This window comes from Calypte anna, chromosome 19, assembly GCF_003957555.1.
Source record: "Calypte anna isolate BGI_N300 chromosome 19, bCalAnn1_v1.p, whole genome shotgun sequence".
NCBI lineage: Eukaryota > Metazoa > Chordata > Aves > Apodiformes > Trochilidae > Calypte > Calypte anna.
Genome location: NC_044264.1, coordinates 6,139,248 through 6,165,580, shown reverse-complemented (window position 1 = coordinate 6,165,580; position 26,333 = coordinate 6,139,248). Strand labels below are relative to the sequence as shown.

Below are 26,333 nucleotides of genomic sequence, written 5' to 3'. Positions count from 1 at the left end.
TCGGGGCGGTGCCGGTGCCCTGGGCAGTGCCGTTGACGGGGCTTGGGGCGGTGTCGGTGCCCGGGGCGGTGGCTGGTTGGGTCCCAGGTCCGAACGAGGCGGAGCCGTCGAGCAGCGCTGCCGGTGCCCATGGGAGGCGAGGGGAGGCTGCGGGCTGGTGGTTGCCCATGGCTTTCAGCCCGGGGCTACTGGTGGTGGCCGGTTCCTTCGCCGCTTTCCGCCTGCTGAACCGAGGACTGGAGCGGCTGGTACCACCCCCGCCTTCGGCCCGGCGCAACCGCTGGAAGTGGCGCAACATCTGGACGTCGCTGGCGCACAGCGTGCTCAGCGGTGGCGGGGCCCTGGCCGGGTGAGCGGCCCCAGTATCGAGGAGCCCCGAAGGGCACCTGGTACCAGGGGAGAGAACCGGACTTCGGAAGGGAGAGGAGAATGGGGGCGTCGAGAGACCCGATGGGAACCTGAGGCCAGGGGGGCACCGAGGTTGAGCCCACTGGGGGGGCCCAGAGGGGGATGCGGGGTGTTGCGGGACCCTGGGGAGCATTGGGGAGGGTGTGGACTTCGAAACTGGGGGGTACTGAAGGATGGAGGAGGGACCAAGGGGCACAGGGGGACCGAAGGACAGATCAGTACTGTGGCTGCCAGGGACAGGGAGACTTCAGGACAGCGGTGGCCAAGACGAGGATGAGGAGTACTTTTGGGAAGGGAGGGTGAGGAGCACTGGGTGGGTACCAAGGGCACTAGAAGGGAATTGGGGGACCAAAAGCAGTGTCTGGCACTCACAGCCGCTCTTCTCCATAGATTCTGCCTCCACCCTGAGTTGTCCGAGGACTTGGTGGGCACACACCCCCCCGGGGCACACAGCCTGGTCGCCGTGTCTGTAGGTGAGGGGAGGGAGTGGGCTGCTCCCTGTTCACACCCCCCCCCCCCCGGGAGGGTCTTCAGGCACCTCTCAGTGCCTGACACCAGCCCCTTGAGCCACGTTGTGGGCAGCGATGTCTCAGGCACCCCAGACAATTGCCCTATTCTTGGCAAAGGACAGTGGCTCCTTTCTGTCCCACGGCACCACAGCCAGGAGGTACTGGGCACCGGGCTGCCTGCCACCGTCCTCATGGGGCAGCCAGGGCTTGGGGTATCCAAAAAGTACCCACAATATGGGGTACATATTCCCCATAGCCTTGAGCTAAACTTGCTGGTGTGGAGGCCACCTCCACCTTCTTGTGGATCTCTCTCCAGTTCTGTGGTCAATGCTAACAGGCTTCCTGGCATGGCTGCAGCTCAGCAAAGAGGTTTGAGTATCTAAGATGACAACATGGGGTTGGTTTGGTGGCAACGAATCCTACAGCTAAGGGCTCCATGCTGAAATGGTCTCATTCTGGGACAGTAACAGGGTGAGAATCCATGAGCTGCTTTTGCTCTCAGCCTGCTTCAGGAATGATCTAAGCTAGTTAGTGCCTCTCCTTAGGAGCACCTCTTGCAGAGCAGTCACAGGAGGGACCCAAACCACACCAATTCCCTTCTCCTGTGTGTGATCCTACTCTGTGCCACTCACCATCCACCTACCCAGGGCTTGGGCTGAGCTGTGGCCATCACTTCCCTGGAGGAGCTGTCCAGCCCGGTTTGCTGCAGAGCTGGAGTGGGGGGGTCCCTTGGCACAGCCCTTCCTGCCCCTCCTTCTTTGCTCATAGCCTCTCTGATCCCAGGTTATTTCCTTGAAGACTTTGTGGATATGTTGTGCAATCAGAAACTTCACCAATCCTGGGAGCTGCTCTTCCATCACTCTGTGGTGAGTGCACCAGCTGGTCTCTGAGGGACAGACCCTGGCATTTGGGCAACTGGGGAGGCTGGGGCTGGGGGGACATCCTTGGGATGCTTTCCTCTCATCTGGCTCAAAGTCATGGGGTGGGGGGTGCCCTCTGCTGCTGGCTGTGCCCAGTGTGGGTTTCCCTTTGCTGTCTGGATACTGGAGTGTTGTGGATGCTGCAGGGCAGGGGGGTGGCAGAGCACAGAGACACTGCAGGGTACAGAGGAGGCACAGGGGGTCAGCTGTCCCTGAGGAGAGAGGAGGGGGACAGAACTGGGACTTGCTGGTGATGGGGTGGGGGAGGTGATGGTCAGACCTGCTGTTTTGCAGAGCCCAGTGAGTCAAAAGGTCATCTCCACAATAGAGCTAATTCAGGCCAAGACAGTGACTTAGTGAGTGGGGAGCAGATAATCTCATTAAAGAGCCAATACAGCATTATGGCTCTTAAACAGAACAGTATTAATGGTATAAACTGAAGAAAGGACTGAGTGTGCTAGAGGGAGGGTGTGGGGCAATAATTGTGCCCATTCTGCCCCTGGCAGCACCGTCATCATCCAGCAGCCCCCTGGGTGCCTCATGCCACTCTCGGGGTGTCCCGCGGGGTTCTCTGATGGACCAAAGCCACATAATCCCTACAGCATCGTGCCTGTTCTGGGGAGAATCCCTGAGCCAGCAGCAACCCTAGCCCTGGGCTACACGTCTCTCTTGTTAAACCATTCACTGTGTGTGGAAAAACCTGCTGGGCCACAACCAGCTGCCTTCCCCAGGCCACAAAAGCAGGGTTAGGTCAGGCTGCTCTGTCTCCTCTGCCAACAAGGAGTTTATAAACTCCATTCATTTCCCTCTCCTCCCACTGGAAAAAACAAACAAGCAAACAAACAAAAAAAACACCAACAAAAACCAAACCAAAACAAAAGCTGCTCCAGTTCCATGCAATGGTTGGGAGGCTTTATCTGATGGATTTGATGCTGCAGAGATATGGGAAGGGTGATGACCAGTGGTTTGGCACTGGCCTCATAATAATTTCCACCTCTGCTCCATGCTGTGTCCAAGCATGAAGAGCTCCGGCTTGCAGCAGCTGGGAGCAGCTGCCAGAGACCTCAGCCTCTCTTCTCTCTCCTTCCCAGGTGATCGTTTGCTTTGGCATCTCAGTTCTTCTCCATCAGTACGTGGGGTTTGCCCTCGTGGCTTTACTGGTGGAGATTAACTCCATCTTCCTCCACCTGCGGCAGATCCTCCTCATGGCCAACCTGGTGCACACCACCTGCTACCGCCTCAACAGCATCATCAACCTGGGCACCTACGTGGTGTTCCGCATCGCCACGCTGGCCTGGATGTCCCGATGGCTTTTCCTCAATCGGGAGAACGTGCCCCCAGCAACTTACACCGTGGGCACGGTGGGCATGGCAATCATGACCCCCATGAACATCATCCTCTTCTACCGCCTGCTGCGTAGTGACTTCTGCAAGTCCAGCCGGGATGTGCAGCGGGACAAGGAGCAATAAGTTCCCTTCCCCACAGGGCTTGGGGGATGAGCAGCCCCAAGCTCATGGAGGAGGACAGTAAAGCACAGCAGAGAGGGAACGTGGCTGTATTGGTACCTGACATGGAGGGTCTGCACTAACAGAGCATCCAGGCTTTTTTTTTGTGGCAACGGATCCTGGACCCTGCATGGCAGAGAAGGTCCTCGTGGACCAGGCACTGGATGATGTGGTTGGACAACTGGGAGCTGTGCAGAGAAGCTCCAACAGCTCTTGCAGCTCCCTGGGGCACCACTGAGATGAGAAGGCAGCAGAAGAGCTCTGTTTCCCCACTGCTCCTCTGGCCATCCAGACACCACACTGTGCTTCTAACCCCTTTGGTGCTACAGCCTCTTGGCCATGGGGCCACTGTGCACAGCCCTGCGTTCTCTGTGGCACTTCCTATGGGAGCACCTCCAGGCAAGAGAGGCTCCAGGGCTCCACCCTCAAGGCCAGGGCTGGTAAAAAGCCAAATCTTGCACTTATGAGTCCTCCCCAAGGAGATTGTCCCAGGTGGGTGATGGAGGGAGAGGCTGAGACCTGGTTGGGTGGGATGCTGCCTGCTGTGGGGTGCAGGTTGGGGGCACAGCACCAGGCAGTGAGTGCTGCAGCTCAGGGCTGGGCTGCGGCCTTCTGGCAACTGGAGCTTTTTCCTTGTTGTTTTGCTCCCAGCTGTTTATTAAGTGCCCATAAATGAGCACAGGAGAGTGTGAGTTGCTGTGTGACGCTGTGTGATGGTTGCTTCCCACAGACAAGGAGTTTAGATGAGCCAGGTTCAGGCATCTGTTAGGAATGACAAGTCTTGCTGCAGAGCCCAGTGTAATGTTCCTACCAGCAGCAAGAGCTCTCACTAACACGAGCTTTTAATAAATGGCTGCAAATGAAACTGCTGGAGAGGAAGGAGTTTAGAGGGAAAAAGTGAAGTGGCATCCCAGCCCACTCCAAGAGAGTCACCGCTTCTTATCTTACATCCCCCTGCTGTGGATTAAGATTCATGGAATAATTTTGATTGGAAAAGACCTTGAAGATCATCCCAAAAAAATACACTGCATAACCTACTTCTTCTGTTTCCCTCCCCCCCTCCTTTATTTTCTGTGGAGGGAGAGGAAGGGCTCTCTGGTTCCTGCCAACGCTTTCCCAATCTCCCAGGCTAGGGGAGGCTATGACTTCCTTGGAGCCAGGAGCTATGAGGCTACACGATGGCAGGAGGGTGCCAGCTGCTGCTGTGGCTCTGCCTTTAGCCCCCTGCACCCATCCTGCAGGGTCAGGAAGGTGCTGGCTGTAAAAGGTGTGGGCTGCAGGAAGAGCTCCCAGCACCTGCCTTTGCTCCTGCAGTCCCAATACCAGACACCAGTGTGGAGCAAAAACCTTGTGGTTCACTTTGCCCATCCCCAAGAGCTTCATGGGACAGGGAATCAGAAGGGATTTGTATTTTTTCCAGCCCAGATTTCTTTTTCTCCACACACTGAGCTGTTCCCTACAATCATCCCACTGGGGGTTATGTGTGCTGGTTCTGAGAAACCCACTGGATCTGCCAGGCTGTGTTGCAAACAACCTTTTAGTCAAAAATCTGTCATTTGGTTTGGAAAGCCAGGGGACAGGCGGGAGCACCGTGCCGCTGGGAGTGGGTGGCACTTGTTTTGAGGAGGAAAAGAAGGGAGCAGACACATTTCTGGCTGGACAGGGAAAGAGGAGGGATGTGCGTGGGCAGGGGGAGGCTGGGGATGACTCGAGGCCAAAGCTGCTTATGTTTCTATTTGTGGAGAGCACCAGGAAGCTTGCAGGTGCTGGAGGTACCTACTCTGTGTTTGGGTTTGCCACCTCAAGTGGTGCTTAGGTACCTCCAGTTCCCAGCCAGAGCTTTCCTTTTCGTTTTGCTCTGTTTACAGTCAATTTTCCAGGAGCTGCTTTGCCGATCCCTGCCCTCAGCACAGGCTCTGCTCAGCAAGGCTGTTTCCCAGCCGCTGCCCACGCCAGGGACTGTTCTCAAGGCCTGGATTGTGTTACCACATTCCTTCTATCACATGGACGTTGTGTACCTCAGGCATGAGGGGCTGAGTGCCTGGGAAGCCTGGGTTTGGAGCCTCTCATCAGATGTGAGCCAACCCCTTCTCCCTCCTAGGCCCCCCCAGGTATTCCTGGTTTAAGTTAGCTCCTGAAACACAGAGACTACATTTAGGGAGGAGTTATCATTTGATTTGATTTGATTTGGCACAGAATCCCCCTCTGGAGGAATATCTCCCAAATCAAGTGTGCTGTTGCTCACAAAACTTCCCATATTTGAAGCTTACATCACTGGTGTACGTGGCCTCATGCATCACATTAAATCCCTCCTATCTACTACATTTGCATAACGCTAACGTTACATAACAAGAAACTTCACATTCATGGGGGTTGAGGGTGGTCTTTTGGTTAAGTGCCCACTTCTCATTCCAAGGCAGAGTTCACTTCAGGACTCTTCCACTGGTGATGCTCCTGCCAAGTGCTGTTAAAAGCATTTTGTGTAGTTTTGCTTGCTCGCTGCCTCAAATCTTCACGGCCATCGGGGCACACAGCGTTCCACCCTGACCTTGTCAATGTTTCAAGGGATTCAAGCTACAGAAGAATAAAGCTGGAAGCATATTAACAGAGGGCTTCTTTTAGCCTTATCACAGGGAGCCCCTGCCTTACCCCATCCCCATGGCAAGAGGAAGGGTGGTCAGTGGTCATGTGTTGAGTCCCTGGGCCTCGATTCTCAGGGTTCTGGGAGCACACAGAGTGCCGCTGGGGTGGGTGCAGGAAGGGGACACCACGGGAGGCGGCATTAAAGGCCACGGGGACAGCGCAGGGGGGTGGCTGCACCCCGAGGGCTTGGCGTGCAGCATCCTCCCCCCTGCTGAGGCTGTGGGGTGAGCCCAGGCCTCGGGGGGTGCCCTCAGGGGCCTCTGTCCCCACTGAGAGGGCAGCGCAGCCTCAGGAGCTGATCCAGGGGATTCCCCCCATCCCGCAGAGCCCCATGAAAGGGCCCGGTACCGGCACCCCCACCCCGGAGCGCCCCTGGCCCCACAGAACCTCCCCGGGGCCCCTCCCCGCCCGGCGCTGTCCAATCAGCTGACACCACCGCCGCTCTCCTCCAATCGGAAGCAGCCGGGGGCGGGACCGGAGGTCGGGCGTGCCAGCGGAACGGCACTCCGGGCACACCTGCCGTATCTTTTCCGCCTCTTTCCTCTCCTCCGCGTTCTGATAGGCTGCAGGTGCTGCCTGTTAGGCAACCCGAAAGCTGATTGGACAGACCTCCGGCGTTCAGGACCTGCCCACATCCGGGTCTCTGAGGCGCGGAGGGACGGCGTTGGGCCGCCATTGTGGTGGGGAAGCTCGGGGGGTCCCGGCAGGCGGTGAGAGCAGGTGGGGGGCAATGGGGACCGGGTGCGGGCGGGGAGGATGCCGGGGAAGCGGCCGGGAGCGGTCCCGTCCTCGTTATGAGCCCCTCTGTATCCCCGCAGGTCCGTCGCCATGGCCGCCGTTTTCCCGTACCGCGGCGGCTGCGCTCCGGTGCCCGCCCCTCTGGCGCCGCTGCCCGACTACATGTCTGAGGAGAAGCTGCAGGAGAAAGGTGGGTTGGGTTGGCCCCCTCCATCCTCAATCCAGCTGAGCGGGGCTGGGCCTGACCCCGCTGCCTCTCTGTCCCCGCAGCCCGCAAATGGCAGCAGCTGCAGGCCAAGCGCTACGCGGAGAAGAGGAAATTCGGCTTCGTGGACGCCCAGAAAGAGGACATGCCCCCCGAGCACGTCCGAAAGATCATCCGCGACCACGGCGATATGACCAACAGGAAGTTCCGTCACGACAAGCGCGTCTACCTGGGGTAAGGGAGCTCCCCCCCGCTATGTGACACCCGGGCTGAGCCCTCCAGAGGCCTTTCCAAAGCTCCTCGTTGATAGATAAAGGCAGAGCTCCGACTCCAAAGAGCTTCCCGTGGGCAGAAACAGCACGGTGGTGTGAGGAGGATGAGACAATCAGTTGTGCTAGGTCGGGTGGCAGAGCAGAAAAGAATAAGCAAAGGAAGTTCTTGGTTGGCATTTATGTGAAAAATACAGCACGTTTCCTGAGAAGAAGGTGGGGGAGAGTGTGAAGTAGTCAGCTTATGTTGTTTTGCATGCTTGTGGAGCTCCATGAGTGCTGCTTTGCAGTTTGGGTTCAAAGAGCTACTTCATGCAGCTCAGGATCTACTGCACTGTACTTACTGTTACCCACAGCAACTACAGACAGGGATTTGAAGTTTTTCTTGTTCGTCTGTTTCATTCTCTATGCACAACAATGTCATAAGCTGAACCAATAGAAAACACTTTGGTAGTGTGAAGGATGAAGCATGAGGATACAATAAGGAAGTTTGTGGGTTTGCCACAGGAATGGACACCTTAGATGAGCAGTTTTCAGGAGTGAGAGGTGTAGGGGTAGTTTGGCTCAGGACAGGTGGACAGCTTGAGCTCCTTTCCAACTCTTGATTTCCCTTGATTTGTGTTTATAGTGCTCTGAAGTACATGCCTCACGCTGTCCTGAAGCTCTTGGAGAACATGCCCATGCCCTGGGAGCAAATCAGAGATGTTCCTGTCCTGTACCACATCACAGGTGCCATCTCTTTTGTCAATGAGATCCCCTGGGTGATCGAGCCCGTGTACATCGCTCAGTGGGGGTAAGTCCTTTCTGCCTTCACCCTGTGGTGGGAGCTCCTCAGCACACGTCTTCCTGTCCCCATCCCCAATTAAAAGTGATGTTTAATGGCTCTGGGTTTCTGCCAGGTCGATGTGGATTATGATGAGGCGAGAGAAGAGGGACAGGCGTCACTTCAAGAGGATGAGATTCCCCCCGTTTGATGATGAAGAGCCCCCTCTGGATTATGCTGATAACATCCTGGATGTGGAGCCCCTGGAAGCGATTCAGCTCGAGCTGGATCCAGAGGAAGATGCCCCTGTGCTGGACTGGTTCTATGATCACCAGCCACTGAAAGACAACAGGAAGTATGTGCCTCTTTGGGAGAGGAAAAACCCACTTGTTATGCTCTACAGAAATTATAACATTTGGTGGTGTAATACTGAGCTGTGTCTGGTGTTGATGGGAAGAGAAAAACTTTTCCCACAAGGACTGGAGGGACAGCCTGACCAATGTAAAGCTATTCCTTTGCCATCAGCATCCAGCCAAGGCAAACAAGGCCCCTCAGTCCAGGAGAACTGCTGCATAATTCACTGCTAAAACTGATGTTGTAGACAAAAAAATCCAAACATGGATTATCTACTTTGATTTTGAATTTATGTTTACTAAGAGTGAACATACATGCTAAAGGCTCTTGAATAGGACTTGAGACATGTGTCAGTTTGGATATGGAGGAGAAGAGGAAGCAGAGCAGTCAGTATTTTCCAGGCAGATGTATCCTGTAGTGGTCTTCATCATTCCCACAGCCTTTTTTTCCATTTAGAGTAACCCATGTGCTAGCTGTCCTTAGTATTTTCTGCAAACAATGGTCAATAAGAGGTATTTTGTTATTTCTGGTCCTTTGCTAGAGGCCCAGTTGTCTCCTGGCTGTATAACAAGTGTTTTGTTTCCTTGCAGGTATGTAAATGGTTCCACGTACCAGCGCTGGCAGTTCACTCTCCCAATGATGTCCACACTGTACAGACTGGCCAACCAGCTGCTCACTGACCTTGTGGATGACAACTATTTCTATTTGTTTGACCTGAAGGCATTCTTCACCTCCAAGGCACTGAACATGGCTATTCCTGGAGGTCCCAAATTTGAGCCTCTTGTTCGAGACATTAATCTTCAGTGAGTGTTTGGTTTAGGGGGAAGGATAAATGGTTATCTTGGAAAAGGGCTAGGAAGGTTAATGTGTTACCAAGTGTCTGGCCTTGTGTCAGCTTTTTGTAGGTGTCAGCTCACTGTAACACTTTTTGGGATGTACTTGCTGTTTTGGACACTTAATTGTTAGTGTGAAGAGAAGGCTAAAGATAACGGCGAATATTGTGTCTTCAGTGAAAATTGTTTGCTTTGCTGCCCCCCTGAATGCTTGTCTGAAAATTTATTTTTGTCTCATTTGAGGGATGAAGATTGGAATGAATTCAATGACATCAACAAAATTATCATCAGGCAGCCCATCAGGACAGAGTATAAAATTGCCTTCCCATACCTGTACAACAACCTTCCACACCACGTCCACCTGACCTGGTGAGTGCAGGAGCCTCAAGAGCAGGGGAAGGAGAGGAAGGCTGCCAAGCTGCTCTAAAACAGGTTTTTGTGTTGCAGGTATCATACTCCAAACGTTGTCTTCATTAAAACAGAAGATCCTGATCTCCCAGCTTTTTACTTTGATCCTCTAATCAACCCCATTTCACACAGACATTCTGTCAAGGTGAGTCCCTGTCCAAGGAAGCCTGTGAGAAGCCCTAAATGGGGAGGTGATGGGGTTTTGGCAGCTTGTTTCTAACCTTGCTTCTGATGGTGGCAAACACAAATAGGTATTTCTGGGGAAAGCAATAACCTTTTCACAAAATGAAACCACAGTTGTCATTTGTAATCTAGTTATGCAGTTGCACCAATCTGTCTTTGGTCTCTATAGGGTAAAGTCCAATGTATAATTAACTGTATCAGAGTCTTCTGATAAGTTATTTATCTTTTTCATTGTCCTTGTATTCATGGAGCTGACACCTGCCTTGAGTTACCTCCATAACACTCAGCTGAGCACCTAGAAGCCAGAGTTCTCAGAATACTGTAGAGTGCTTTTTGCTTCTCTTAACACACAGCACTGCCACACTTCTACAGTGAGCAAGGAAATGGTTTTTACTTGGTTAACAATGAAAAATGAGGCAAAGCAGCCAGGAAACATGTTCTGTGGTGTTTCTGCCTTTCAGAGTCAGGAACCATTGCCTGATGATGATGAAGAGTTTGAGTTGCCAGAGTTTGTGGAACCTTTCCTGAAGGATACCCCACTCTACACAGATAACACAGCCAATGGTATTGCCCTGCTGTGGGCCCCACGGCCCTTCAACCTGAGGTCTGGGAGGACACGCAGAGCTCTTGATATCCCACTGGTGAAGAACTGGTGAGTTGTTTCCCCAGGGGAGGGGGTGTTGTGGTGATCGTGACATCATTATCTTGTTACGGGGAAAATAAAATAGACATTCTGTGGTGTCTGGCTTCTAGAGATTTTAGGAGAATTTCTGGAGATGTATTCTCTAAAGATTCTGAATTTACCTGAAATATTGAAAGATGGCTTGTCCTTAGGTATCGTGAGCACTGCCCAGCAGGACAGCCAGTGAAAGTGCGAGTCTCCTACCAGAAGTTACTGAAATACTACGTTCTGAATGCACTCAAGCACAGACCTCCCAAGGCCCAGAAGAAGAGGTACGTGGGGCTCTGTTCCGTGGGGAGCTGTAGCAGGGATTCAGCTGACCCGTAGCCTCTGCTTTTTCCAGGTACCTCTTCCGCTCCTTCAAGGCCACCAAGTTTTTCCAGTCAACGAAGCTGGACTGGGTGGAAGTTGGCCTGCAGGTGTGTCGCCAGGGCTACAACATGCTGAACCTGCTGATCCACAGAAAGAACCTGAACTACCTGCACTTGGATTACAACTTCAATCTGAAGCCTGTGAAGACCCTCACCACTAAGGTATTGGTCCATGTGCTGTTTTACTCAAAGTTGACCTGAAGATGCTTAAGTTGCTGGTGTGGTAGGATAGGCCACGGTGCCTCAGCTGTTTGTTTGACATTCAGACTGACCAAATTGGTGCTGTTTCACTCTTACATAATGTTGTTATATCAATCTTGGAATTTTGTCTCTTCCAGGAAAGGAAAAAATCCCGTTTTGGGAACGCTTTCCATCTGTGCCGGGAGGTCCTGCGGCTGACTAAGCTGGTGGTGGACAGTCACGTGCAGTACAGACTGGGAAATGTGGATGCCTTTCAGGTAGGCTTATTTGGTTTTATTATTTTTTTAAAGATGGGGAGAGGACGTGAGAGGAGAAGTGGAATAGGAATAGGAAGTTCCATCTAACCATGAGGAGGAACTTCTTTACTTTGAGGGTAGCAGTGCACTGGAACAGGCTTCCCAGAGAGGTGGTGGAGCCACTATTTCTGGACACATTTAAAAACCCTCCTAGACACCATTCTGTGCAACCTGCTCTAGGTGAACCTGCCCTGGCAGGGGGGCTGCACTGGATGATCTCCAGAGGTGCCTTCCAACCCCTAACATCCTGTCATTCTCTGGCTATCTGGATGGAATTATGGAGGATGCACAACATGAGTGAATGTTGCAGTGTTAGGGAGAAAAGCAGGAACAGTGAGAGCACACAGCACTGCATGAAATCCTGCTTTTACCCTCATTTATAAGAATCAATCATTCTATGAGTCAGTGATGGGAGCTTTGTATGGCCTTGTAAATTCTGCTCCTGGCTGTGAGCTAAGCCTTGCTTCTTGGGGCAATGTGTGTAGTGTTTGTTGACACCTCTGACTGTGCTCCTGGTGTTCCAGCTGGCAGATGGCTTGCAGTACATCTTTGCCCATGTGGGGCAGCTGACAGGAATGTACCGATACAAGTACAAACTGATGAGGCAGATTCGTATGTGCAAGGACCTGAAACATCTCATCTACTACAGGTTTAACACAGTAAGTTCCACCTTTTCATGTGATGGTGACCTCACATAAGCTGAATAGCAAGGAAGTGATTCTGGAGAGTCAGTAGGTGACCTGCTCTTACTGTGTATTTCTTCTTCCAGGGGCCGGTAGGCAAAGGTCCTGGCTGTGGCTTCTGGGCTCCAGGCTGGAGAGTATGGCTGTTCTTCATGAGGGGCATCACACCACTGCTGGAACGCTGGCTGGGGAATCTGCTGGCCAGGCAGTTTGAAGGTCAGCACACTGTGTACATCTTGGATGTGGGAGGAGTGGGGGGTGAAGATTAATACTGTTTACTTGCCAGCTTGAACTCCAGTTTTGTGTTCCAAGTGGTGGTCTGTATCCATGCTCCATGTCAATCCCAAGAGCTGTTGACCAGTTTAGAGCTCTTGTGAGACCAGTGCCCCCAGGACAGGTTCCAAATGGAAGTGGGATTCCCTGCTCCATAGCACTGTGGGGTCCACAGCCTCCTAATTATCTACTCCAAACTATCAGTGTTGTGGCAGTTTCAGACATAACATCATTGAATGGTTTGGGTTGGAAGGGACCTTAAAATCATCACGTACTGACTCCCCTGTGTGGACAGGGACACCTCCCACTAGAAATCCTATATCTTTGTGAGCTTCCAGATTAGAAGAAGATGCATACTGCCCAGTAATGTCAAACCTGCTCAGGTACACTTGGCTTTTTCCAGGCCGTCACTCCAAGGGTGTGGCAAAGACTGTCACGAAGCAGCGTGTGGAGTCTCACTTTGACCTGGAGCTGAGGGCAGCTGTGATGCACGACATTCTGGACATGATGCCAGAAGGAATCAAACAAAACAAAGCCAGAACCATCCTGCAGCATCTGAGTGAGGCCTGGCGGTGCTGGAAGGCCAACATCCCCTGGAAGGTAAGGCTTTTACTTGGCCTTTTGGTTCAGTTCTAACATCTCTCAGGTTGAACTGCTCTTGTGAAGATTCCTACTCCTGCTTTCTTCAAGTAACTGTCCCTCCTCAGGTGCCGGGGCTGCCAACACCTATTGAGAACATGATCCTGAGGTATGTGAAGGCAAAAGCTGACTGGTGGACAAATACAGCTCACTACAACAGGGAGAGGATCCGTCGTGGTGCCACTGTGGACAAAACTGTCTGTAAGAAGAATCTGGGCCGGCTGACCAGGCTGTACCTAAAAGCTGAGCAGGAACGACAGCATAATTATTTGAAGGTACTTCTGTCCTGCCTGAGGTTGCCCAAATTGGTGGTGTTTTCATAAGGAAGCTTTCACTGACTAATGCTGGTGCTGTGGTTCTGCAGGATGGGCCTTACATCACTGCGGAAGAGGCTGTTGCCGTGTACACAACCACAGTGCACTGGCTGGAAAGCAGGAGGTTTTCACCCATTCCCTTCCCCCCGCTTTCCTACAAACATGACACCAAGTTGCTCATCTTAGCCCTGGAGAGGCTGAAGGAAGCTTACAGGTAAGCATCAGGAAGTGGTTGTTTTCTGCAGGCAGATGCAGACATCTGCCCTGGAGAAGGCTTCCAAAGCTGTTTTGGTATCTGTTATTCCTTGAATTATGGTCTAACATTCACTCTGATGGACTGGGAGAGGCTGTAGGTTGTGGTACTGACAAGGGTGACAGGGGTTCTTCATGGACTCTGCTGCTTGGGGCAGAAATGATTCCTTGCTTCTAAGCTTGAGCATATGAAGAGTTAAAGGTCTTGTCTTGATCTGCTTGGTCAGACAGCATCTGTCATCATTTGAATGGAGTGGCCTTTAATTTGTTTCTGCTTGGTTGCCTGAGATGTTCTTTCTCCCTGTCAGTGTCAAATCTCGCCTGAATCAGTCACAGAGAGAGGAGCTGGGCTTGATCGAACAGGCTTATGATAATCCTCATGAAGCTCTGTCCAGAATCAAACGACACCTTTTGACTCAGAGAGCCTTCAAGGAAGTGAGTGTTCTGCTGAAAGCCAGACCATGCTAAAAGCTACACTGCATTCAGGAGCAAAATGGCACTAAATGGCTGTCAGCTGTAAACCTCAGTTTTGTCTCTTCTTTTTTTAGGTGGGCATTGAGTTCATGGATCTCTACAGCCACTTAGTTCCTGTGTATGATGTTGAGCCCTTGGAGAAAATCACAGATGCTTATCTGGATCAGTACCTGTGGTATGAGGCTGACAAGCGGCGACTTTTCCCACCATGGATCAAACCTGCTGACACTGAACCTCCTCCACTCTTGGTGTACAAGTGGTGTCAAGGTTAGTGGGGTCTTGTATTCTGTGGAAAAACGAGTTTTCTCAGGAGCTTTCTTCCTACAGATCCCTGTTGGGAGCCAAGTTTTCGTATTTGTGATTTGCAGTCAGTTGTTAGATTAAAAATCTGTAGATTGTAGTTTAATGTATGCATATAATGGATATGCATACAACTTCTGTAGTATTTGTAGTTGGTTACATGTTCCTCTTCCAATTTCTGGATAGCCTGGAAGGACCAGAGGCTGAAAAATCAGACACTACAGGAAATACACTGATTTCCTGTGCCCAGAAGGGTGCTTCTGTGCTGTGATGTGTCAGGTAACATAACAAACTTTATTTTTCTCCTCAGGCATTAATAATCTGCAAGATGTTTGGGAAACAAGTGAAGGTGAATGCAATGTGATGCTGGAATCTCGATTTGAGAAGATGTATGAGAAGATTGACCTGACCTTGCTGAACAGGCTCTTGCGTCTTATTGTTGACCACAACATTGCTGATTACATGACAGCCAAGAACAACGTGGTGATCAACTACAAGGTGTGATGATTGTTGTCAGGAAAAGGAACGTGTGGGAAGTGTAAAGTGGACAAGTCTTGGACCCACAGGGGAGGAGAGTCCAAGACTTGATAAAGAGAGAAGTGATGAGGGAATAAGAAAACACTTCTCGGTTCTGCTGAAGAGCAACTGCTCTGGTCAGAGATCTTCCATGCTTTGTTGTCAGGTTCTCACAATTCCCCTTTGTTTCCTCAGGACATGAATCACACCAACTCCTATGGGATTATTCGTGGGCTGCAGTTTGCTTCCTTCATTGTTCAGTATTATGGGCTTGTGATGGACCTGCTGGTGCTGGGTCTGCACCGTGCCAGTGAAATGGCTGGGCCTCCCCAGATGCCAAATGACTTCCTCAGCTTCCAAGACATCGCCACTGAGGTGGCCCATCCCATCCGCCTCTTCTGCAGATACATTGACCGCATCCACATCTTCTTCAGGTGAGACCTCTGCTTTCCAAGGGTGAACGTGTGTTTTGGCATCTTGAAGCAGATGCTGCAGAAGTGGGAATTAATAGGCTCCTACTCCAGACTTTTGTTCCCTTTGCTAATAAAGATCAGGAATATTTGAATTGACAAGTTTCCTAGAACAACTGAGAGTCCAGGTGCCTCTTCTTGCTTTCTCAGTTGGCTCACTAGACCAATAGAAAGGCAATAATATCATTCAATTGCAAGTTTTCCACTGGCATGATAAGCCTTTTCTGGCTTCCTAGGAAAGGGGCATAAATGTCTTTTGACATTTAGATAAAGAGAACACAAAACAGTCATGGGTTGCTCTGTGCTAATGAAACTGAAGCCCCTTTCAGTGAGAGGATACAGAAGTTGAATTGTTACCTTCACACATGCTGTGCAAACAGCTGTCCTTAAGGAGGTCCTTACCTCTCTGGGCAGACAGGTGTTCTGAGAAGCTGGTGATGCAACTCCAAATCCTCCTCTTTGTGTTTCCAGGTTTACAGCAGATGAGGCAAGAGACTTGATTCAACGGTACCTGACAGAGCATCCAGATCCCAACAATGAGAACATTGTAGGCTACAACAACAAAAAGTGCTGGCCCCGGGATGCTCGGATGCGCCTCATGAAGCATGATGTGAACCTGTAAGTGCTGCAGCCTGGGAAAAAAACAGGGAGAGTGGGAAAATTAATAGTCATAAATAACTGTTGGAGATCGTTAGGCTGGTGCTCAGGAAGAAAAGTAAAAAGGGGCAAGGAGTCTGTGCTATAATTCTGACAGTGATGGCTGTGGGAGACTGTAGTACTAAGAAAAGCACTGAGAACTTGCCTAGCCTCCGTTTTCCTTTGGTAACAGCCTGTCACTGTGCATGTCTTGTTTCTCAGTGGTCGTGCTGTGTTCTGGGATATCAAGAACCGTTTGCCTCGGTCAGTCACCACGGTGCAGTGGGAGAACAGCTTCGTGTCAGTGTACAGCAAAGACAACCCCAACTTGCTGTTCAACATGTGTGGGTTTGAGTGCCGCATCTTGCCCAAGTGCCGCACCAGCTACGAGGAGTTCACTCACAAGGATGGAGTCTGGAACCTGCAGAATGAGGTAGGTTGAGGAGTGGACAGAGCAGTCCATGCTTGGCCCATAGCTGGTGTCAAAGCAGGGCTTACACCTGAGAGCAGCACGTGTTGGCCAGCTGTGTATCTGGGACCACTAGCAGGGAGAGTTAAAATCAACTGGGTATGAACTTTCCTTCCTGAGAGGGATGGAAAGTACTTGGCTGGGACCTGAAATTTCAGAAATATTGTTCAGCCTCTTCTCTCCACATGGTTCCCCAATGCCTGATGGTAGGAGCTCGCTTTGCTGTGTGTATTGGAGAGAGAGCTCCCAAGAGGGAACTGATGTCCTTGTGCTCTTGTAGGTCACCAAGGAGCGTACAGCTCAGTGCTTCCTGCGTGTCGATGATGAATCTATGCAGAGGTTTCACAACAGAGTGAGGCAGATCCTCATGGCATCTGGATCCACAACCTTCACTAAGGTAAGGTGGGAGAAAGGTGTGCAGCAGACCTTTCTGCAGGTGCACAGGGAATGGGCTGAGAACTGATCCTTTGCTTTCTTTTCTAGATTGTCAATAAATGGAATACAGCTCTGATTGGCTTGATGACATACTTCCGGGAAGCTGTTGTAAATACTCAGGAGCTGCTTGATTTGCTGGTGAAGTGTGAGAATAAAATCCAGACTCGAATCAAAATTGGTCTGAATTCCAAAATGCCCAGCCGTTTTCCACCAGTGGTTTTTTACACCCCTAAAGAGCTGGGGGGGCTGGGCATGCTCTCCATGGGCCACGTTCTCATCCCACAGTCTGACCTGAGGTTAGTTGTGCTGCTCAAATGCCAGCATGGGGCGAGTGTTCTGTTAGATGCTTTTTTCCCATGAAAATATGTGGGAATGCTTAAACCATGCTGTGCTACAGAGATATGCTGCCTTTCCAGTAGGTCATGGCAGCGTGACCCGTGAAGTCCTGTTGCTCCTGCTTCACTCTTGTGCCCCTTTGCTGCAGGTGGTCCAAGCAGACAGATGTTGGCATCACTCACTTCCGCTCAGGAATGAGTCATGAGGAGGATCAGCTCATCCCAAATTTGTATCGTTACATCCAGCCATGGGAAAGTGAATTCATTGACTCTCAGAGAGTGTGGGCAGAGTATGCCCTGAAGCGGCAAGAGGCTATAGCCCAGAACAGGTGTGTATCTGTGTGCTGTGAGATCTGTCTGTGAGGAGAGGCAATGGTGTGAAGGCCTGCATGGTCTCAGAGTTTTGGAGACTCCTTTGGCCCCGTGGTACATGCTACAGTCTGCCTGCAGAGCTGCTGTATTACTGCTGGAGAAGGTGTGGGCTCTGCAAGCAGAAAGTGCACTCCTGGCTCTGTTTAGGGGAGTTGATGTGGCAGGTGGTGCCAGGAGAAGCTGATATCAGACCCATTTGCAGTCAGTACTGCTCTCTTACAAGGGCAGGGTTTTTCTTCAGGCTGTTTGACATCAGCATGAGGGCTGTAGTCACTTTGAGCCTCTGAGTGCTTGGGATTTGAGAATATCTGCCACAATCCCACAGTCTGTATTGTGTCTGTGATCTCATCACCTGAAATACTCATTTACACATTGCTGTACTACTCAGAGGTAACCAAGTGTGGGGATTTTTTTTTCTTCAGACGCCTGACACTGGAGGACCTGGAGGACTCATGGGACAGGGGAATCCCTCGTATTAACACCCTTTTCCAGAAGGACCGACATACCTTAGCTTATGATAAAGGCTGGAGAGTCAGGACTGACTTCAAACAGTATCAGGTATTGACTGGGGATTTCTCTGTCTGAGTGTGAAGTTAAGATATCTGTATCAGACAATGTCCTTGCACCTTGCATTATTGCAGCTGCACTGCCTTGGGTGTGGTGCTGAAAGAACTTGGAGCCATATATTGGGACAATTGGAGGCTGTTGAGAACCAAATGCTCCAGAATCTGTAGCTTGTCACTTTTGGAGCATTTATGTAGATGGCAGTGTCCTGAGGAACACCAGCCTCAGCCCAGCTGAGTATTAAGAAATCAGTTCCTAAGAGGGGGGGGGAAGAAGATCCCAAGACAAACATTCCAAAATCTTAAGTTTTAATAACAGTGGAAAAATGTATTTGTTAGAGCATCTAATGGTAGCTCTTGTAGAAGGCTAGTCCCTAAAAGATAAAAATATGAAACATTTTAGGTATTCTCCCCAGTCTGACATGCAGTAGTAAGTACTGTGCTCAGGTTATAAATGAGCTGTGTCCTCCAGGACTGAGGGCATGAGGCTTTTTACTTGCTAGCTGACATCATCATCACCCTGGTTCCTACAATTAGTGCATCCAGGTTAAATAATCTCAATACAAAGCTGCTCACTGATGTGCTGTTGCCTCCAGGTCCTGAAACAGAATCCATTCTGGTGGACACATCAGCGCCACGATGGGAAACTCTGGAATCTGAACAACTACCGCACAGATATGATCCAGGCACTTGGTGGAGTGGAAGGGATCCTAGAGCACACTCTCTTCAAGGGCACATACTTCCCCACATGGGAGGGTCTCTTCTGGTAAGAGAAACTTTGATGTGCACCTTGTCTTGCACCAAGAGGAGTCCTTGGCTCGAGCTGTGCTGGTTCTGTTGAGCCTTATCTGTTTTTCAGTCATTGCTTGAGCACACTGTATGGTTCAGTTGGGAGGGCTCCTGGGTTTGGGCTAGAGCTGAACTTCAGCATGCAAATCTATGGAAGTTTCAGTGCATGAGGCAATCTTCCCTGCTCCCAGTGTGTGTTCCCTTCCTCTATTGTGTGTGGTCCACAGCAGTCAGCAGAGGTGAGGAACATCTTATGAATTGATTGTCTACCCTTTCTAGGGAGAAGGCCAGTGGCTTTGAGGAGTCCATGAAGTGGAAGAAGCTTACAAATGCACAGAGATCGGGTTTGAATCAAATTCCAAACAGAAGATTCACTCTGTGGTGGTCTCCTACCATTAACAGAGCCAACGTAAGTACCTGGAGTTAGTGCCTGTAAACATTTCCACTAATTGATTTTAACTTAATTGATTTAACTTAATTCTTCCAGAACATCTCTTCCAGATGAACTAAATCTCCTTAACCATAGCTGTTCTGGTTTCTAAACTTCATCACTTGTGCTGTTGCATATTCTCACAGCTGCTTTTCCTTTGCAGGTATATGTTGGGTTTCAGGTGCAGTTAGATCTGACAGGCATCTTTATGCATGGCAAGATCCCCACGCTGAAGATTTCTCTCATTCAGATCTTCCGAGCTCACTTGTGGCAAAAGATCCATGAGAGCATTGTCATGGATTTGTGTCAGGTGAGCAGGGTGTTCACTCAGTTTGTTTCTATGGGATATGTTCATGCTCCTTGTGTTCCAACAGCCCCCTGCCAGCAACAGAGATTGCCCCAGGGATTTTAGCAGGGCTGTTCCTTCTCCAGCTGTTCGACAGGGAAGAAATGGGGTTTTCCTGAGTTGCCTGCTTTAGCTGTGTGTTGAGGGATAGATTCTTCAGTTAGCTTGCTTGAACTCAGCTCAACTTTCCCTTTTCCTCAGGTCTTTGATCAAGAGCTGGATGCTCTGGAGATTGAGACGGTGCAGAAAGAGACAATCCATCCCAGGAAGTCATACAAGATGAATTCCTCATGTGCAGATATCCTTCTCTTTGCTTCCTATAAGTGGAACGTGTCACGTCCATCGTTGCTCGCAGATTCCAAGTGAGTGTTTCCGTTTTCCTTCTTGATCTTGCTGCAGACCAGAGCTGTCATCCTGAGCAGTCATTCCTGGAAAAGCACAGGGCTCATTTGGGTAGATGATTGCTGCACCTCCCTTTTGCAACACATGAAGATTGTCTTTCCTGCTGTTACCTCCTCCAGTTGCTCTTTCCCTTGAGCCAGAGCTTAGGAGCTCTGAAGGGTTCTTCTGGAACCCCTACAAAGCTGTGCAGTCCTGGGACCAGAATCCAGAGCAAACTGGGCACTATCTGCACCCATGCCCTGTTCAGTTCCACTGAGTCCTCGCTGCACATTCTTTGGGGAAGATGTGACCCTTATGGTCACACAGCTGAGGAGTAACTGTGCTGCTTTATTTCAGCCTGCAGCTGAACCCCATAGGCTGAAGGTTTCTCTTAGCAGTTTCTGCATTCAGCTGCTGTATGAAGAGAGAATTCAGTCCCTTTTCAGGACGTTATGCAGCCACCTGCTGGCTTCAGTGTTCATGCTTGGTGGCAGTAACTCTCTGTCAAAGCCATGCAGCAACTGAAGGAGAATTTTGTGTGAGATTAAGTTATCTTGGCTTGCTTTCTCCCCAGAGATGTGATGGACAGCACCACCACTCAGAAGTACTGGATCGACATCCAGCTGCGCTGGGGGGATTATGACTCCCATGACATCGAGCGCTACGCCAGAGCCAAGTTCCTGGACTACACTACAGACAATATGAGTATCTACCCATCTCCCACGGGTGTCCTCATTGCTATTGACCTGGCTTATAACTTGCACAGGTGAGATCTGTACGTTCTGTATTTTAACTGGAATTGGTGGGTCATGGCTGTGTCCTGGTGCATCTCCAAGCTGCGTTTTATTCCAGGGGAGGAGGCAGAAGCCAGCGGGATGCAGTGAATAGGATAAAGCATCTAGGCAGTCCTTACAGGTTGCCCCATGTCTGCTCATTCAGCAGTAATGGTTCTGTACCCCAGCTCACTAATCACTTGTTTATTTAGAAGATTTCTGTCACACCCTTCTTTAAGCTGAAGGACAAGGCCTTGTTTCAAGACCCCCTGCAAGTGGGGACAACTATTTTTCAGTGGAAAACTAGGAGCACTTTGCTCCAGTGTGCTTGTTAGAGAAGATGCAGCTTCTTTGGGAGTGCAGCAGATGTGAGCTGTGGCTTCTTGTTGAGAGGAGGTGTAGGGAAGAGCTCTCAAAGACATCACAAGAGAAACCATCCATTAGCATTCAGCAAGCAGAAAAGTGTCTGGGTGCTGCATGGAAAGCCTTGTGCATGGCTGTTGTCTCTTCATCCCAAAGCTGATGGCAACAATGAGGTCTTGTGTTTGTTTTCTTCTCCAGTGCTTATGGGAACTGGTTCCCTGGGAGCAAACCTCTGATCCAGCAGGCAATGGCCAAAATTATGAAAGCAAATCCTGCCCTTTATGTGTTGAGAGAACGAATCCGCAAGGGGTTGCAGCTGTACTCCTCTGAGCCCACTGAGCCCTACCTTTCCTCCCAGAACTATGGAGAGCTCTTCTCCAACCAGATCATCTGGTTTGTGGATGACACCAATGTCTACAGAGTCACCATTCACAAGGTGAGGCCAGAGGTGTACCTGCAGGGAGCAGGGACAGGGAGTGGAACTGTCCTGTGCTTGGGTTGGGTTGCATGATGGAGAACTGAGACTCAGTGTGGACCTAAATTTTGGCAGTGTGCACAGAGCAGCTCTTACATTTCCCAGACAGATCCTGCTCAGAGCACACAGGAAGTTGGTTTTATGTAAAGGTACAGATAGTCTATGTTCATCTCACCGTGCTTGTCACTTTTATTTGTTTTCTCAGACCTTTGAAGGGAATTTGACCACAAAACCCATCAATGGAGCCATTTTCATCTTCAATCCCAGGACTGGGCAGCTCTTCCTGAAGATTATCCATACCTCTGTGTGGGCAGGGCAGAAGCGTCTAGGACAGGTAGGGCCTGGCTATGAGCTGGGAGTGGGTTCTGACTGATTGGAACACACTGGAGCAGAAAATAGGAGTTTTTTCAACTTTCTTCTTCTCAACAATTTTAGAGCTCCAGTTCCCAGTGTGTAACCTGTGCTCAGGCAAGTGTTAGCCTGGGTTATAAAAGCAGAAGAGGGCAGGCATTGATGTTGGAAGATTTTTGAGGCTCTGAGGTGTAAAGAGCATAAGTCTTTAAGCAGGGCTTGAGAATCAGAGCTGTGTTTGCTATTACAGCAAATCCCACTGCACTTGGCTGTACATCCAGTGCAGTGAGAAGACTCTCAGGTGGAAAAGCCAGGGAGGTGATGTAGCCAGATGTTTTTTCTGAGACAGTCAGGAGTAACTGAACTCCAGGAATGGGAACATCCCTCCATGAACAGTAAGAAGGAAATGCTGGGCCTTGTCACTGATCTGGAACAAGCCATAAATTCCAGTGGTATTTTTAGAATTTAGGTGGAGTCTGTGTAATTCCCGAAGATGTGGAGACTCTGCTGTGAGCCTGGAGGCATTTCTTGAACCCTGTTTGTTGTCTTTCTATAGCTGGCCAAGTGGAAGACTGCTGAAGAAGTGGCTGCCTTGATTCGGTCACTACCTGTGGAGGAGCAGCCTAAGCAGATCATAGTGACACGGAAGGGCATGTTGGACCCACTTGAGGTAAGGATGCAGACATTGCCCTGAGGGCATAGTATAAAATCTTTGGGAGACTGCAGAACAGTCCTGTGTTCCTGTGAACAGTTTATCTGGACCCATGTTCTAGAGTATGTGAGCTAATTCCTCTTCTTGATAAACTCCAGGTGCACTTGCTGGATTTCCCCAATATTGTGATCAAAGGCTCAGAGCTGCAGCTGCCCTTCCAGGCCTGTCTGAAAGTGGAGAAGTTTGGCGACCTCATCCTGAAGGCCACTGAACCTCAGATGGTTCTCTTCAATCTCTATGATGACTGGCTGAAAACCATCTCTTCCTACACGGTGAGCACATTGCAGACAATGCCTGGTCTGCATTCTGCTCTGCTACTGATGAACAAAGCAGGAGCCAAGGCTGCAGGAATCCCTCATGATTTGTTGCTCTCTGGAGCATTTGGCTCTGAGTCTGCCTGCATTTTCCTTCAGATTGATTATATGGTCACCTCCAATGCAATGTCAGTGTACCCAAACAGAGGTCTGCTGTCCTAGGGCCTTTTATATTTGATTTCCTTCTCTCTGACTTGCTGCATTGTTTTTTTCTGTTTTTCCTCCTCCAAGGCATTCTCTCGTCTGATTCTGATTCTCCGGGCACTACACGTGAACAACGATCGAGCCAAAGTTATTCTGAAACCAGACAAGACAACCATAACAGAGCCTCACCACATCTGGCCAACCCTGACAGATGAGGAGTGGATCAAGGTAGAGGTGCAGCTGAAGGATCTCATCCTTGCTGACTATGGCAAGAAGAACAAGTAAGCCACTGTGCAGCTGCAGTAATCCTGTCAGCCTTTCCCTCCTACTCTAAAGACTGTGTGGCCAGTGTGCTCCTTGTGGGAGTAGAAGACTTTTAAGGGTCTTTGGCAATGAATTGTCAGTTTTGTAGGAAAACTGGTTATTATTAATTGCTTTCTAGCGAGGCAGATAAAAATGTATGTGCCAGAGCTTTTTATCATGTGATTTGGTCCCTCCTCTTGTCTAAAAAGTTGTGGTTTTATTTTAATTAGTGCCCCAGGTGTTATGTTCTGAGCTTCTGCCCCATCTTCTTGGTGGGGAGAGTCCAGAGTGTACTTTGAAATGCCTGATTTGGGTGGCTTTCCTCTTTCAGTGTGAACGTTGCATCCCTGACACAGTCAGAGATCCGTGACATTATCCTGGGCATGGAGATCTCTGCCCCCTCCCAGCAGCGACAGCAGATTGCAGAAATTGAGAAGCAAACCAAGGAGCAGTCTCAGCTGACAGCCACGCAGACCCGCACGGTTAACAAGCACGGGGATGAAATCATCACCTCTACAACCAGCAACTATGAAACTCAGACCTTCTCCTCCAAGACTGAGTGGCGAGTCAGGTAGGGAGGCAGGCTGAGCTGTGGGTGCAAGGAAGAGGTCAGAGTCCTCAGGAGAGGATCTGTGCATCCACTAATAATCATCTCCTTCACAGAGCAATTTCTGCTGCCAACCTCCACCTGCGAACGAACCACATCTATGTTTCATCAGATGATATAAAGGAAACTGGTTATACCTACATTCTTCCCAAGAACGTGTTGAAGAAATTCATCTGCATCTCAGATCTTCGGGCTCAGGTGAGTGTGTTACTATTGTAGCCCATGCTGCTGGGACAAACACCAGGCCTGGGCAGTCAGGGCCTTGTGATGAAGGGCTGGGTCCTGATGGCTCCTTGTGGCCACACTTGGAGGAGACCTCACCCCTGGTCAAAACTAGGATGTCCTCTAGTGAGAGCCTGCCAGCTGAGAGATACTTGTCATCAGAAAGGCAAGGCCCACCCACTCTTAAGTGGTTACCAGGATGCCTTCTGAGTCCTTAAGGTGGGTGTTTTTCTTCCTAGATTGCAGGCTACCTGTATGGAGTGAGCCCTCCTGATAACCCCCAGGTGAAGGAGATCCGGTGCATTGTAATGGTGCCCCAGTGGGGAACACACCAGACTGTCCATCTTCCAGGGCAGCTGCCACAGCATGAATATCTCAAGGTGAGTTGAGCTTCTGCTCCTGGTGTGCGTGGAAGGTAACTCTCTAGTACCAGGGACATGAGGTAGTGGAGCAGCTGCTTTTGGTCTGAAGCCAGCCTGGATCTAGGATCCAGTGAAAGAGAAGCCTTTGGTGTGCAGCTTGTGCAACACTTGAAGTGGTCTTTTTTTAAAGGTCTTTCATTTTTTTCTAAAATGTCACTCTTGTTGTCAGGAAATGGAACCCCTGGGTTGGATTCACACCCAACCAAATGAGTCCCCTCAGCTCTCGCCCCAGGATGTCACCACTCATGCCAAAGTCATGGCTGACAACCCCTCCTGGGATGGGGAAAAGACCATCATCATCACCTGCAGGTGAGAGGCAGTGAGACTTCTGCCTGGGTGCAGCTCCTGGGAAAACATTGAGGTCTCTTGACTAAAAATATGACAGAAGGGCAGTGTTGGCTCCTTTTTGGTTTCCCTTCTCCACCCCAGATGAGTCTGACCTGCCCTGTCTGCTCTCTTCCAGTTTCACACCGGGCTCCTGCACGCTGACAGCCTACAAACTGACCCCCAGTGGCTACGAGTGGGGCAGGCAGAACACGGACAAAGGGAACAACCCCAAGGGCTACCTGCCATCCCATTATGAGAGGGTGCAGATGCTCCTGTCAGATCGTTTCCTCGGCTTCTTCATGGTCCCAGCACAAGGGTCCTGGAACTACAACTTCATGGGTAAGCTGCCCTGGGAAAGGGCGAGGAGGAGAGGCAAGGGGAAGAGCTTAGGGAGAAAGGAAAGCTCCTCAGGGAAGCATTATTTACACTTTCTGGAGCTCCATCTTCCTTCGAGTGTTATACTCTGACCTTTCCATGGCACCAGCCCTGGGGTGTTGTTCTCACTGATCTTTCAGTGGCAGGAGAGCAAAGTCTGACAGAGGGGAGGAACAAACATCTTGTCTTTCTGGATGGCAGTGTCTGGTCTAGTGCCACTGAATAATTAATCCCTGTCAGGCAGAACAGAATACAATGGAAAATGCAAGAGAAAAGCTGGGCAGTAACAGGAGGTCCTGGTATGGTCAACCACAGCCAGCTGCAGGAAGGGGTCAGGACATGAAGAGACAAAACACTGAGCTTAGCACAGGAGGAGTGTGGGGGCATTACTCTGTGAATCTCGAGAGAAATGCAAAGGGGGATGGTTTTGTGGATGTAAAACTTTCTCTTCTGGCATGGTCTGCTTAAAAACCATCTTGTGAGGGTGGAGGGCTTGGTTTTAGGCCCCTGATGAGCAGCACTGGAAGGAGGAGCTTTCAGGTGCGTGACAGGCTCTCTCTTCCAGGTGTTCGCCATGACCCCAACATGAAGTATGAACTGCAGCTCGCCAACCCCAAGGAGTTTTACCACGAGGTCCATCGCCCTTCGCACTTCCTCAACTTCGCCTTGCTCCAGGAGGGAGAGGTCTACTCTGCCGACCGGGAGGACCTCTACGCCTAGACTTGCCCCTCTCCCCTGCCTCCAGCCCCAGATCCTGTCTCCAGCCCTTCTCCCCCCCGATTCCAACCTCTCACCCCCTTCCTTAGTACTGTTGATATTCAACAGCGTGTGTTTGTTTGTGTGTCCCGCTGTTCCTGCTCCCCGCGTACCCCACCCCCCTATCTCGGGTTGTTGTTCAACTTTCCAGTTGCTCAATAAAATTTTTTACGAACCGGGAGCGCTGCCGGTGAGATCCCGCCTCGGGGCGGGACCGGACGGGG

At 50.4% G+C, this 26,333-nt stretch overlaps 2 protein-coding genes across 3 annotated transcripts; both read left to right on the top strand.

The window, feature by feature from the left end:
• The first annotated feature begins 102 nt into the window (after positions 1-102).
• TLCD2 (TLC domain containing 2) lies at positions 103-5,911 on the top strand. Its single transcript, XM_030462647.1, has 5 exons — positions 103-349; positions 799-881; positions 1,701-1,783; positions 2,929-3,834; positions 5,211-5,911. The coding sequence occupies exons 1-4, from the start codon at positions 168-170 to the stop codon at positions 3,304-3,306; spliced, it is 726 nt and encodes a 241-aa protein (XP_030318507.1). The 5' UTR covers positions 103-167; the 3' UTR covers positions 3,307-3,834; positions 5,211-5,911.
• A 684-nt stretch (positions 5,912-6,595) lies between these two features.
• PRPF8 (pre-mRNA processing factor 8) lies at positions 6,596-26,290 on the top strand. 2 transcript variants are annotated; one of them, XM_030462164.1, is made up of 43 exons: positions 6,596-6,695; positions 6,804-6,913; positions 6,994-7,162; positions 7,826-7,990; positions 8,097-8,315; positions 8,905-9,117; positions 9,391-9,516; positions 9,595-9,700; positions 10,200-10,390; positions 10,573-10,692; positions 10,764-10,953; positions 11,130-11,249; positions 11,813-11,947; positions 12,058-12,187; positions 12,648-12,844; positions 12,952-13,158; positions 13,248-13,411; positions 13,758-13,884; positions 13,998-14,190; positions 14,534-14,721; positions 14,935-15,173; positions 15,681-15,827; positions 16,068-16,278; positions 16,595-16,711; positions 16,798-17,045; positions 17,234-17,413; positions 17,879-18,014; positions 18,616-18,785; positions 19,088-19,217; positions 19,402-19,548; positions 19,786-19,946; positions 20,540-20,731; positions 21,300-21,537; positions 21,782-21,910; positions 22,484-22,597; positions 22,738-22,911; positions 23,185-23,378; positions 23,732-23,971; positions 24,064-24,205; positions 24,469-24,609; positions 24,821-24,960; positions 25,115-25,317; positions 25,919-26,290. In XM_030462164.1, the coding sequence occupies exons 2-43, from the start codon at positions 6,814-6,816 to the stop codon at positions 26,071-26,073; spliced, it is 7,008 nt and encodes a 2,335-aa protein (XP_030318024.1). In that variant the 5' UTR covers positions 6,596-6,695; positions 6,804-6,813; the 3' UTR covers positions 26,074-26,290. The 2 variants fall into 2 exon arrangements, with proteins under 2 accessions (XP_030318024.1, XP_030318025.1); XM_030462165.1 differs by having other exon boundaries at positions 6,647-6,665; positions 25,919-26,288.
• The last annotated feature ends 43 nt before the right edge of the window (positions 26,291-26,333 follow it).

What these genes read in the sequence shown, in the direction of transcription:
- PRPF8 (XM_030462164.1), top strand. Translation starts at nt 6,814, where the DNA reads ATGGCCGCCGTTTTCCCGTACCGCGGCGGCTGCGCTCCGGTGCCCGCC. An exon ending in GTGTACATCGCTCAGTGGGG is followed by an intron (nt 7,991 to 8,096) that starts GTAAGTCCTTTC and finishes GGTTTCTGCCAG; the next exon opens with GTCGATGTGGATTATGATGA. An exon ending in CTACCATTAACAGAGCCAAC is followed by an intron (nt 19,218 to 19,401) that starts GTAAGTACCTGG and finishes TTTCCTTTGCAG; the next exon opens with GTATATGTTGGGTTTCAGGT.
- TLCD2 (XM_030462647.1), top strand. Translation starts at nt 168, where the DNA reads ATGGCTTTCAGCCCGGGGCTACTGGTGGTGGCCGGTTCCTTCGCCGCT. An exon ending in GGTGGCGGGGCCCTGGCCGG is followed by an intron (nt 350 to 798) that starts GTGAGCGGCCCC and finishes TCTTCTCCATAG; the next exon opens with ATTCTGCCTCCACCCTGAGT. An exon ending in TGCTCTTCCATCACTCTGTG is followed by an intron (nt 1,784 to 2,928) that starts GTGAGTGCACCA and finishes TCTCCTTCCCAG; the next exon opens with GTGATCGTTTGCTTTGGCAT.